Source organism: Plecotus auritus (genome assembly GCF_963455305.1).
Source record: "Plecotus auritus genome assembly, chromosome: 2".
Taxonomy (NCBI): Eukaryota; Metazoa; Chordata; class Mammalia; order Chiroptera; family Vespertilionidae; genus Plecotus; species Plecotus auritus.
Window position 1 is genome coordinate 217,201,378 of NC_137771.1, and position 14,347 is coordinate 217,215,724.

At 41.7% G+C, this 14,347-nt stretch overlaps 1 protein-coding gene across 1 annotated transcript; it reads left to right on the forward strand.

Moving 5' to 3' along the window:
- Nucleotides 1–3,154: 3,154 nt before the first annotated feature.
- Nucleotides 3,155–3,568, forward strand: LOC308241331 (cytochrome c oxidase assembly factor 1 homolog; the record flags this gene model as incomplete). The annotated part of the gene is made up of 1 exon (XM_080654720.1): nucleotides 3,155–3,568. One exon carries the CDS (start codon nucleotides 3,155–3,157, stop codon nucleotides 3,566–3,568), a length of 414 nt encoding a protein of 137 aa, XP_080510846.1.
- Nucleotides 3,569–14,347: the final 10,779 nt, after the last annotated feature.

Consider the following 14,347-nt stretch of genomic DNA (forward strand, 5'->3'; position numbering starts at 1 on the left):
TCGCGCCAGTGCGCACAAAGGCTGCGGGAGGCTGCCACAGGCTTTCCCTAGCGGAAGGGAGTGAGAGGCTCCTGACGGCACAAAACCCCAGTTCTGACTGAAGTGAGCCCCAGTTCTGACTGCAGTGAACCCCAGTTCCAGGCGAGCCCCCGGGGACCCACGCTCTTGTGGGGGGAGTCTGGACTCTCGGGCGGAGACTCGGGAGCCGGGGAAGGCGGAAGACTGAAAGTCCGCTCGCGCCAGTGCGCACAAAGGCTGCGGAGGCTGCCACAGGCTTTCCCTAGCAGAAGGGAGTGAGAGGCTCCTGACGGCACCGAACACCAGTTCTGACTGAAGTGAGCCCCAGTTCTGACTGCAGTGAACCCCAGTTCCAGGCGAGCCCCTGGAGACCCACGCTCTTGTGGGGGGAGTCTGGACTCTCGGGCGGAGACTCGGGAGCCGGGGAAGGCGGAAGACTGAAAGTCCGCTCGCGCCAGTGCGCACAAAGGCTGCGGAGGCTGCCACAGGCTTTCCCTAGCAGAAGGGAGTCAGAGGCTCCTGACGGCACTGAACACCAGTTCTGACTGAAGTGAGCCCCAGTTCTGACTGCAGTGAACCCCAGTTCCAGGCGAGCCCCCGGAGACCCACGCTCTTGTGGGGGGAGTCTGGACTCTCGGGCGGAGAATCGGGAGCCGGGAAGGCAGAGGACTGAAGGCACACACGTGCTAGCAAGGGCAAGGCTGATGGGAAGCCAAGACTGAGACTCCACCCCATCCAAGCTGAGCACAGAGGCTATTGCAATTTGGCAAGTCTAATCCTATAAGGCTGTCTCCAGCACCGGACTTCTCCCAGCATAGACACAGCTGATCCTTACAGCCAACTGGCCTGGAGGTCAATTCTTCCCAGTGATACCAACAACAATAAAGACTTAATTACAACAAGGCTGTACACACAGTCCACAAAGGGGTGCACCAAGAGTGTCCACCTCAGGTTAACTGGGGAGGCAGACCCACTGGGCCAAATTGGAAACCTAGCACACAAATCTACCAACTCAGGGAAGCAGTGAAAATGCGGTGTCTAAGAATCAGATCACAAACGAAAGAAATGGAGGAAAACAAACGACTGGATATAGAATTCAAAACCACGGTTATAAGGCTTTTTAAGAATATCCTAGAAAAGGCCGATAAATATAACGAGACCCTCGAAGAGATGAAAAAGGACCAACTAGAAATTAAACATACACTGACTGAAATAAAAAATATTATACAGAGACCCAAAAACAGACAAGAGGAACACAAAAATCAAGTCAAAGAATTGAAATACAAAGAAGCAAAAAACACTCAACCGAAAAAGCAAAAAGCAAAAAAAAAAATCCAAAAAGTTGAAGATAATGTAAGAAGACTCTGGGACAACTTCAAGCGTACCAACATCAGAATTATGGGGGTGCCAGAAGAAGAGAGAGAGCAAAATACTGAAAACCTATTTGAAGAAATAATGACCGAAAACTTCCCCCACCTGGTGAAAGAAATAGACTTACAAGTCCAGGAAGCCCACAGAACCCCAAACAAAAGGAATCCAAAGAGGACTACACCAAGACACATCATAATTAAAATGCCAAGAGCAAAAGACAAAGAGAGAATATTAAAAGCAGCAAGAGAAAAACAGTTAGTTACCTACAGGGGAGCACCCATACGACTGTCAGCTGACTTTTCAACGGAAACTATGCAGGCCAGACGGGAGTGGCAAGAAATTTTCAATGTGATGAATAGCAAGAACCTACAACCAAGATTACTCTACCCAGCAAAGCTATCATTCAGAATTGAAGGGCAGATAAAGAGTTTCACAGACAAGAAAAAGCTAAAGGAGTTCATCACCACCAAACCAGTATTATATGAAATGCTGAAAGGTATTCTTAAAGAAGAGGAAGAAGAAAAAAGTAAAGATAAAAATTATGAACAACAAATACATATCTATCAACAAGTGAACCTAAAAATCAAGTGAATTAAAAACCTGAGGAACAGAATAATCTGGTGAATACAATAGAATCAGGGGCATAGAAAGGGAGTGGTCTGATAATTCTCAGGGGGAAAGGGGTATGGGGGGGGTTCATAAAGAGACTGGACAAAAATCATACACCTATGGATGAGGACAGTGGGGGGTAGGTAAGGGCAGAAGGTGGGGTGGGAAATGGCTGGAGGGGAACTATGGGGGAAAAAAGGAGAAATAATTGTAATAATCTGAATAAAGATTTATTTAAAAAAAAAAATAAAAAAAAAAAGAAATTATTTGTTTTAAGTAATTATAATAACAATGTGTTGGGTGATTATATGGACAAGTGAAATGAATGATAGAAATGTCCTCAGGGATAGGAGGGAGGAACTGAGAACACTCTGTCATAAAATGCACCATGTGAAAAAATAAAAATAAAATAAAACAAAATGCACCATGTGTGAAGTGGTAGTGTTATCTGAAGATCAACTTAGTTTAGTTAAAAATGTACATTGCAAACTCTAGAGAGCAACCACTAAATAATTAGAAATATGATTGACATGTTAAGAGAGGAAGTAAAATGAAATCATATAAAATGACCAATCAAAGCCAAAGGAGGCAGGAAAAGAAAGGCCAAAAGCAACAAAAAGAAAAGAGTTAGAAACATGGAGGACATGAATCCAAGTATATCAATAGTCACTACGACTGGGCATGTGGACCGCCCCGAGTTCTCTATATTATTGGTGCAATTTTTCTGTAAATTCAAAAATATAAAGTTTATTTAAAAAAATTAAATATGGACTCCTCACCTGCGGCTGCAGCCCTGCAACTTTCCGCCACCTGATCCTTCTGTCCTTGACAAGTTAGATTCACCCCAGGGAGAAAGAGCCTGGTCTCTCCTACGCCGGGAAAGAGAGGAGGCGAGAAGGAGAGAGAGATAGAAACATCAATGTTGAGAAAAAATCATTGATTGGCTGCTTCCTGCACGCCGCCCACAGGGGATCCAGCCCACAACCCAGGCATGTGCCCTGACTGGAATCGAACCTGTGACCTCCTGGTTCATAAGTCAACACTCAACCACTGAGCCACACCAGCTGGGCATGTACTATATTCTAGATGGCAAATTTCCTTTCATGGTTTTCCAGAAAGCCATGTTACAAAGTGGCAAAAGGCTCTAGGAAACAGGATGCCGCAAATGCCTCTGGGAAAAGTGGTCCTTTATACCAGTGTGGTGACTAGTGGGGTCTGTGCCCCTGTGTATTACCTTACACAGAAAGCGTTTTCCAGGGCTTCCTATTACCAGTTGGCACTGGAGCAGCTGCATAGCCACCCTGAGGTCCTGGAAGCTCTGGGTGCTCCTCCCAACACTCACTATCTCCAGCTCATGGACAAGCACAACTTTGTGGACATTGCTGGTGCCAAGTTGAAGATTCCTGTCTCTGGATCCAAGTCAGCAGGCCATCTCGATGTCATCTCCTCCAGAGATGCCCCCTTTAAAAGGTGGCACCTTCAGGAGGTCTTCTTAGAGCTCAAGGATGGTCAGCAGATTCCCGTGTTCAAGCTCAGACAGGAGAATGGTGATGAAGTAAAAATGGAGTAAAGGTGATCAGAAAGACCCAGCTTTCTCCAAGCATGGCCTTCCCTCATCAACATGTGCCCTCTATGTCCTCGAGCCAGTTTCCAACCACCAGAGCGATGACTATATGTGCTGGCATATGGTAATTTGTTTTAATTCTGATTTGACCACAATAAACACGATTGAGGTTTTATTTAATCAGACAGAAACCTTTACTATGAGTTTATAAATTAGTTGAAAGTTCTCTACAAAGGCACAGACTAAAAGGCATCAGTATTAATGAGATGTTCATTGATTTGCTGGTTCTCACCTCTTTTCTTTTCCTCTCCCCAAGCGTTCCTCCTACTTTTCAGCTCCATCGATGAGAAGAAGAAGATTTACTAAAGAGGTTTTTAATTGTCAATGTTAGAATGCTCAGGAAGTCCAGCCTTTTGTATCGGTCACTCTACCCTGAATTCCTATTGTTAAGTAGCTTGTGGACATTCTCACTTTGTAACTTACTGCTTCATTGTTGTTTTATTTTCTAATTTGTTTTTTAGTTATCAACTGTCTGCCCAGTTAAAGGTTTGAAAAAAAAAATTAAATATGTGGCTTGAGAAGGTGACATCATCACTAAGCAATTTGGTAGGACCGGCTTTTTTTGGAGAGCCGTAAGAATAACACTAACACCCATGAGTTCGGGATGGCTCAGATCACACCTGGCCAAGGCCTAGGCAAGGCGTATTTTGGGTTCCTTCAGTATGAACGTATCCAAGATCTCTAAGCGGTCACCTTCCGTCCATTGCCAAGTAGGGTAGGATATAAATAAGCTTATGGCTTTTAAAAGAGCAGGTGTAAAGAGGACACCAAAGCAAAGACGTGGAGAAAAGACAGAAAGGTTATCTCCGGATATAGCATTTAAAAGTGAAAGTTCAGCATGACCGAGACTTGCACAAACTGCTTAGGCTCACAAAAGCTGGCTTTAAAAAAAAAAAGGTAATTTTGAAAGAGAGATAAGAGAAGAATGGACCATATAGAATTAGCTTTAGGAAAGAAGAGGCCCTGCCCAGTCTTTGCACCATTAGCAGTTCTACAGCTAATGGATGTAAAAAAAAAAATCTGTAAAGGCTCTGCTGAGAGAATCGGGCTTAGGATGTTCATTTACAGAGCTCTCTCAGCCAAGATATGTGTCGTGTATGCATGTGTGTGTGTCTTTGTTTAGACTCACAGGCACAGGACATCCCTTTGAGATAAGAACCAAAGTTCTTTTAATTGATAACATACAGAAACATACAGCTTATTGCTTAAAAAAAAAAGTAACTACAGGAAAATGAAAGAGTGTAAGATAACACAAACCTTTTTATAATTGGGACCAATAGCCATGCGGTGATTTTATGCACCATTCCCTGTCTTCTGTTATTTGAACAGTAGCTTGTCTAATATAGTTAGAACACACTCAAACACCATCATCACTGTCGATAATGCGAATAAGCTAGAAATCAGTATGATGAAATCTGGCTTGAACACTTCTCAAACATGAGGCTTTGTGTTATATAAAAACATTTTGATTGTATTAATGTTTTAAAATTTAGAGCCTTAACATTTCATTAAATGTAATGTCAGAAATGCATATTTTAAGTAAAGTTTCCACCTCAGCATGGATTTTGTTGAAGAAACTGTCAGGAGCCTCATACCCAGAGAGATTTTAAAACAGAATGAAGCTAAAACTAAAAATATGTTTTTAGAAAAAAACACACCAAATGGTATTCCTTGTGGCATGAATTTTTTCTCCCCTAACCAACTGCTATATATAAAAAATAAGATACCCCTCCATTATCCTAGCACCCGCCAAGGAATGAGATCACCCATCTCCTGGTGGTGTTTTTCTGCTGCTTTCTGTACCTGCCATGACTGGTTTGGCAAAATATTTGCCCTTTGAAGTTTTACTTTTCCTCAGTGGTTGTCACCATTCTCGAGACAATGAAAAGACTATGAGACTGGATATAAGTCCAGTTTTCACAAAGAAAAAAATCGCAAGCCACTTAATGAAATATTTAGCGGCTGTTTCTATATACAGTCTTTTAAGATATCACTGATTGGCCACTGGACACAGTGTTGTTAAAAACTTATTTATCAGAGCACATGGTTTTACTGTGCCTTTCAGCACTTTTGAAAGACTATAATAAAATATTTCAACCATTCAAATGTATTTTCCTGTTTACATTCTTTGATCCTGAATTAATACAGAATTTCCACTCGAGTGGGTGCTAACTTCACTCTTTCGGACATTCCTTTTTTCCAAACACAGAGCAGTGGTAAAGTACAAATAAATAATAATAATAAAAAAGAAGTGGTTACTCTCACAAACAAAACCAAGGTCCATGTAGACTAGGAACTGGCAAGAGGTGAGTGAGCTGAAGACCCAGGGCAGAGAGAGCTGGGAGCTTGGCTCTGAGGGTAAATTGCTCATAAAAGAGGCCAAGCAAAGGCTGGTGTGGAGCCTCTGTCTCTGAAATATAACTCAGAATTTCTGTTGGTGACCATTGTTCCCCAGGAAAGAAATAGAACTGTTTCCTTTAAAGATGGTAAATTATTCTCTGATTTATCCTGGGGAGTTCAGCTTGCTATAAATAATCCTGGGACAAGCGTTTTTGATAAATAATTTTTGTCCGCAATATTGATTATCTCCTCAGGGAGAGATTCTCAGCTGCAGAATTTCTGGGTCAAAAATCTAGCATTCTTTACTGCCAATGCACTCACTGGTGGAGAAAAGACCATCCCAGGCACCAGGTCCCAGCACTGAGGCAGCAGTCACCCCAAGATTACATGGAGCTAGAACATAACTGGTACCGCCAGACCACACATCCCTGCTCACTCAGTCACTGCCAGGAGAACAGTCTTCTGCAGTAACCTTTATGTCTAAGGAGACCCCATAATTTACTGTGTGAACCTGGACATTTACTAAATTGCATGTCAGTCAGGGTGATAGATATAAACTGGGAAGTCTTGGGAAACTGGGGATGTCTTGTCATCCTCATCATGACCCATGTTGTTCAGAACATGTTCCTCCATAAATCTAACTTGATCCTCTACATCCCTCGTCCTCACCTCTCTCCACATTTTTACTGTGCCCTCCAGGTCTGCAATCAGCAGATCCTCATACATTCAGTCTCTTTGATAAATGTTTCTTTCACTTCCCGAGTTCACCCGAAACCTGGCTCACCCTGTGAATGCTCTTCTCCCTTCAAATCTCTCAAGTGGAGACTATTTTCTGTTATTATACTCCTTGCAGAGCAGGGAGAGATTATGAGACTCAAAGTTTTCCTCTTTGCTTCCACTGCCATCACCAAACCATTTTCCTACTTTTCTTGGAGGCTGGATGGAGGGGGAGGTGGAGGGAGCTGGGGGTGGGGTTCACCTGCTTCTTTGAGTCTTAGGGCTAACTGACTTGATATTTTGCCCCCTTCCGCCCTCCTTATTGCTCTCATTGCTATAACTCCTCATTATGTCTTGGGCATCAATCAACTTTATTTCCACATTGAATTCCGTCCTAATGACTGGCAACTTCAACCATCAATGTGACCAATCGGATATTTGATGCTCTTATGTAGTTATTGTTAGTTGTTAAATGAGATAAGGTAGCATGGATATGTTTTTAAGAAAGATTCATTATTTTTTACAGATGCATTCTGATATATTTTTTTACAGATGCATTCTGATATATTTAAGATATGAAAATGGGTGTCTGGATTTGCTTCCAATGATAAGAGAATATTGGCCATTGTTGAAGATGGGTGCTGTATACATGCAGGTTTATTATACCCTTCTCTCTGTTTTATTTGATGTTTCATTTTCCATAATAAAACATTAAATGAAATCTCTGTAAGTGTTCTAGTCAACACCATGACCCTTCAGTTTCTTGACTTCTACTCCACTTGGACCACTCAGTGGTCATACTTAACCTTACCACCTCCAAAATCTCCATTTCAAGCCTTTTACTCTCACACAACCACTGCCTGTATTTCAAGCTCCCTTATTCTAGTAAATTCCAGCATACTCAGTATCATTAGGATCTCCATTTCATTGACCCGACAACAACTTTCTCACTTGTCTTCCAGCCCTTTTCTTTCTATATTCACTTCCCTCCTACTCTCTTAAATGACATTATGGAAATTCCTTGCAATGCCCTCAACTCCCTTGCTTTTTCTCTTTCTCACATAATTGACTAATGGAATCTCTGCGCTGGCTGAATTCCACCATCTGCTAACTTTGGGTCAATTAAAAAATGGGCAAATGACTGGAACAGACATTTCCCCAAAGAAGATATACAAATGGCCAACAAGCACATTAAAAGATGCTCAGTATCACTAATCATTAGGGGAATGCAAATGAAAAGCACAATGAGTCACCATTAGGGTGACTATCATAAGACAAAACAAAACACTAGGAACTAACAAGTGTTGAGGGGGATGTAGAGAAATTGAAATTTTTGTGCATTGTTGGTAGGAATGTTAAGTGATATAGCCAATATGAAAAACAGTATAGTGGTTCTGTAAACAATTAAAAATATTTTAACAACATATGATCTAGTAATTTCACTTCTGGGTATGGAGCCAAAAGAATTGAAATCAGGGTTTTTTTGTTTGTTTGTTTTTTTTTAAACTTGTATTTATTTAGGAGAGGAAGGGAGAGGGAGAGAGATAGAAGCATCAGTGATGAGAGAGAATCATCGATCGGCTGCCTCCTGCACGCCCCACACTGGGGATGGAGCCCGCAACCCGGGCATGTGCCCTTGACCGGAATTGAACCGTGACCTCCTGGATCATAGGTTGATGCTCAACCACTGAGCCACGCCGGCCAGGCTGAAATCAGGGTTTTGAAGAGATGTTTGTACATCCATGTTCTTAGCAGAGTTATTTATTGTTATTTATTTTACAATAGCCAATATTGTTATTCATTTTACAATAGCCAAAAACAGAAACAAGTGTCCATCAATGGATGAATAGTTAAATAAGTGTAGTATATACATACAATGGAATATTGTTCTGTCTTAAAGATGAAGGGAACATGAATGAAACTTGAGGACTTCATAGGCCAAGTGAAATAAGACAATCACAAAAAGACAAATATTGCATGATTCTACTTATTTGAGGTGCCTATAGTAGTCAAATTCAGAGACAGAAAGTAAAATGGAGGATGCCAGGACTGGGGGAGGTGGCTTTGGGGAATTGTTGGGATACAGAGTTTCATGCAAAGTGAGAAGAGTTCTGGAGATTGGTTGCACAACAAAGTGAATGTACTAACACCTAAAAATGATTAATTTGGTAAATTGCATGTTATATGTATTTTACCACATTTAAAATCTTAAAAGAATTTTGGTACAACTGCTTTGGAAAAATTTTGGTACTTTCCTATGAAGGTAAACAAACACTTTATGTAAGACTCAGCAATTCCACTGCTACATTTTACCCAAGAGAAATGAAAATACGCCCTCAAAATGACTTGTACACAAATGTCACAGCAGCTTAATTAATAGTCCCAAAGTGGAAAAGGCCCAGGCACCCATCAACAAGTAAACGAATCAACAAATTATGATATTCATACAGTGGAACACTTTTGGCAGCAAAGGAGAATGAACCATTGATACACCCAACATGGATGAATTTTAAAACATGCTGAGTGAAAGCAGCCAGAATAGAGCGCCCTTACTATATTTTTCACATATATGAATTTTTAGAACAGATAAACTGAATCTATAATAGTGGAAAGCCGGTCAGGCCAGGGGGAGGGGACAGGAAATTGACTTCAAAGGGCCATGAGGAAACCGTTAGGGCCATGGCAATGCTCTGTGTCTATATGTTTTGCTGACGTTATCTGCAGTGTGTATTGGAAGAAGCACGCAATGCTCTTTCTCCATCAAGAAAGAGAAAGCCCGCCGAAACCGGTTTGGCTCAGTGGATAGAGCGTCGGCCTGCGGACTGAAGGGTCCCGGGTTCGATTCCGGTCAAGGGCATGTACCTTGGTTGCGGGCACATCCCCAGTGGGAGGTGTGCTGGAGGCAGCTGATCGATGTTTCTCTCTCATCGATGTTTCTAACTCTCTATCCCTCTCCCTTCCTCTCTGTGAAATATCAATAAAATATATTAAAAAAAGAAAAAAAAAGAAAGAGAAAACCCGTTTCCCAGATTCTGCTACAGGCAATGAGAGACAGTAAGACATTTTCTCCCATACACATTTGGGGGCCGGGGCGGGACACAAACTTGCAGTCTATTGCAAGTTCTCAGAAAGGCAGTCCTACCTGATGGCGAAGAGCCTGAGCAGGAAACCAGAATATTGGATTTAGAACCAGCTCAGCCAATTACTGGCCACACGACGTTGGTGAAATTACTTATGTTTCTTTGTCTCACTTTCCTCACTTGTAAAATAGGAGTAATAATACCTGCTAGTATTCAGCTGCTGCAAGTATTAAGTAACTGGCAGATATGAAGCTCAGAGTAGATCTTAATAAGTGGTACATGCAGATTAACTCGGGGCCCGCTGATAGCTATAAATGGTTTATGGATGTCCTTTACGATCAATAATGTTGAATATTGATTCACATATTTTTGGTCTTTTTTTCCCTTTGGGGAAATGGCTGTTCAAATCCTTCTGCTCAATTGTAATGGTCCATCAATATTTTCTCATTGTATTTAAGCTCTTTATGAACAAAGGCTGTGAAGTGTGTCTATTATTCTTTGCTTTTTATTTGAAAACACATCTTAGTCTATTATTTGCATTTTGATTTATTTATAACATCTTATTTTTTTTCTATGCCTAGAAAATTCTCTCCCATTATTATATCCGTTAAAGTTTCTATTTTCTGTATTTTCTCCTTCTCCCCACCCATGATCTGGAATCTATTTTAGCAACTAATATAAAAAGCTTTGAGCTCCTTGTAGGAGAGGACCTGTATCAAGAGTGCTCATTACTCTGTTTAATAAATAACACGGATGTTTCTAAAGAGATAACTTGGAACTACACCTATACAAAGAATTCGTCATCCAGTCTCCTCAAGGAATGAGATTATTACTAGAGAAGTAACCATAATTGCCTGAAAAAGTTGTACATTTGAAAAGCCACATAGCGAATGTTAGAGTAGAAGCTCGCTTCTTACGAATGAATACTATCTCACGTAGACTTCCTTCAGGAACTCAACCACCGAGAATTGTTGCTATGGGTCCCTTTGCTTTCATGAAGCTGAGCTGAGTGGAGCTTGTGTATGGTGTCTGATCTCTCCTTCTGACAGAAGCTTCCTCAATACCTACCTGGCCCTATTGCAGACCAGGGCCCGAGACAGACCTGTTGCCCACCATTTCTGCTCGAGTTTTGCTGTAACTTGTGTGAAGGAAGGAATGGAAACCTGGAATTTTCTCAATGGACAGGCCTCAGACTTATAGCCTTCTACTTGAGCCTTCAGCAAGTAGTAGTGGAGTAAAAGCCATTATTATTATTATTATTATTATTATTATTATTAATTTATTGTTTAAAGTATTACATGAGTCTCCTTTTTTCCCCCATTGACCTCTCCCCCGCCACCCTCTCCCCTAAGCACAAGCCCTCACCCCTCTACTGCCTGTGTCCATTGGTTATGCTCATATGCATGTATACAAGTCCTTTGGTTGATCTCTTACCCCCTCACCCCCTGTCTTCCCTCATAGGTTGTACAGTCTGTTCGATGCTTCTATGTCTCTGGTTCTATGTTTGTTCATCAGTTTATGTTGTTCATTATATTCCACAAATGAGTGAGATCATGTGGTATTTATCTTTCTCTGACTGGCTTATTTCGCTTAGCATAATGCTCTCTAGTTCCATCCATGCTGTTGCAAATGGTAAGAGTTCCTTCTTTTTTACAGCAGCGTAGAATTCCACTGTGTAGATGTATCATGGTTTTCTAATCCACTCATCTGCTGATGGGCACTTAGGCTGTTTCCAAATTAAAAGCCATTATTGAAGAAGTCTGGGAGGAGTTCATTTCTATGCAGATCATCTGACGTTTGGAAGATATGCTAAGATTTTTAAAATCTGAAAACCAGTTCTGTCTTATACTTCTGCCTCCTAAAGACTAAAAACAGCAACAACCGATGAATTATGTTTTTGTGGTGGTCTCCTTTCCTTTAATTAGCTAGGAAATAGTTTTGGCTCGGTATCCAAAGATTAGAGACGGCATCCTTGCAGCTGCGTCCCTCAATGCTGCTTCCCCAGGGGTTGGGAGTGTTCTTCTGGCCCTGGATATGGAATCCTGTTCTTAAGCTGCTTCACCATGATTTCTCAGTGCGTTTGGGTGAACATCAGGCAGAGACTCTGATCTCTTAAAAGAGAAATGCTACAGCAGGATAAAGAAGAGGAAAGCTAGCCGAAACCGGTTTGGCTCAGTGGATAGAGCGTCGGCCTGCAGACTGAAGGGTCCCGGGTTCGATTCCGGTCAAGGGCATGTACCTTGGTTGCGGGCACATCCCCAGTGGGAGGTGTGCAGGAGGCAGCTGATCGATGTTTCTCTCTCATTGATGTTTCTAGCTCTCTATCCCTCTCCCTTCCTCTCTGTAAAATATCAATAAAATATATTAAAAAAAAAAAAAAAAGAAGAGGAAAGCTAGCCTGCCAGAGTCTTTTTAATGAAAGGATTCTTTGGTGTTCATGTGCTTCGTGACCTTGAGAGGGACTTGAGTGCAGAATAGATTATTCAGAGGTTACCTTGGTTTTCAAATTAATAGTTAGTGTGTTAAACGCTTCCAAAGGCCTTGCTCTTAGTTACCTTTAGATTACAAATCGTATTATTCTACTTACAAGTCTAACAAATGTTAACAATCCCTTTTAAAAAAGGGGGTGTTGTGGGTAGAGTAGTGTCCTCCCTCCAATTCATGTCCACCCGGAGCCTCAGAATGTGACCCTATTTGGAAATAGCATCTTTGCAGATGAAATTTAGATAAGGATAAAGATGAGATCATGTTGGATTAGGGCAGGACAGAGTAAGAGCATCCTTATACAGAAAGAAAAGGATACACAGAGAAGAGGACCAGGCAGAGAAGGAAACAGATCAGCGTGATGATGCCACAAGCCAGGGACAGCCAGGAGCCACCAGGAGCTGAAGAGGCCAGGATGGATTCTCTCTGAGAAAGTGTAGAGGGACCATGGCCCTGCTGACACCTTTATTTCACTCTTCTAGCCTCCAGAACTAACAGACAATCAATTTCTGCTGTTTTAAGCCACAGAGTTTGTGGTACTTTGTTATAGCAACCCTAGAAACCAACACTTAATCCTCGGTTTCATTTACAAACTTAAACTTTTTTAAACAATTTAAACTGCAGTTTAAATATTTGATGGCTTTTTTAAATACTTTAATTATCTGAAAAATGAACCTTCTTAAGCACTCAAATTTTTATAACTCTAATAATTAAAATTTATTAATATGATGTATCCTAAATCTTTTTATAATTTCAATGTCATAAATTCAGTAAGAATTTTTCTCATTCCTTTCAATTATTTTTCTCATTCTCATTGAACTCACTAAAATAATGACTGCAAGTTAATTAATCAATTAATTAATTAACCACAAGGCTGAACTGTTTTTTGTAATAGGCCAATGTTTTTTTAAGCATCACAAGTTTGTAAGTATCAAATAACATATAAATTTTTCTTTAGCATAATTCAAAAAATAGTAATAGTGTGGGCTTTATTCCTTTAAACATTTCTAGACTTAATTCTGAGACTTCCCATAAAACACCTGGCTGAAATGGTCTAACAAATAGAAATACTGACCAGGATGCTGATGGATTGATTATTTCCCAATCCCAACCTCTAACTCAGCTTTTCCACAGTCACTATATTGTGGTTTCCAAAGTTGGAGAAGGCAGTTGTCATTTCCCTGGCATATTAGGCAGGGTTCTCCTGAGAAACAGAACCAATAAAATATATAAATTAATTTACATTTATATTTATACTAAAGGCCCGATGCACAAAATTTGTGCGGGGTGGGGTGGGGGCCTCAGCCTGGTCTGCACCCTCTCGCAATCCAGGATCCCTTGGGGGATGTCCAACTGCCGGTTTAGGCCTGATTGGGCCTAAACCGGCAGTAGGACATCCCTCTCGCAATCCGGGACCCCTTGCTCCTAACCACCCACCTGCTTGCTCCTTACCACCCACCGGCTCTCTCCTTACCACTTGGCTCGCCACTCCTCAGCGCTGCTCTGGAGGCAGGAGAGACTCCCGCCACCACCACTGCACTCACCAGCCATGAGCCCGGCTTCTGGCTGAGAGCCCCTCCCACTGTGGGAGCGCACTGACCACCAGGGGCCAGCTCATGTGTTGAGTGTCTGCCTCTTGGTGGTTAGTGTGTGTCATAGTGACTGGTCGTTCTGGTCGTTCTGCCGTAATGGTCACTGGGCTTTTATTATATAAATATTTATTTTTGGTGAGGAATTGGCTCACGTGATTATGGAGGCTGAGCAATCTCTTGACTTACTGTCCGTAAGCTGGAGACCCAGGAGATCCAGTGCTGTACTTCAGTCTGAGTGTGAAGGTCTGAGAACCAGAGGAGCTGACGGTGTAAGTCTCAGCCCAAGGGCAGAGAAGACCAGTGTCTCAGCTCAGACAGTCCAGCAAGGAAGGCATGAATTCTCCCTTAATCTGCCCTTTGTCTATGTAGGTCCTCAACAGATTGAATGATGCCCACCCATAACAGCAAAAGTAATGTCCATCAGTTCAAGTGCCAATCTCATCCAGTAACACCCTCACAGACCACCCAGAAATGATGTTTAGCCAAACACTGGTCATCTTTGACCCAGTCAA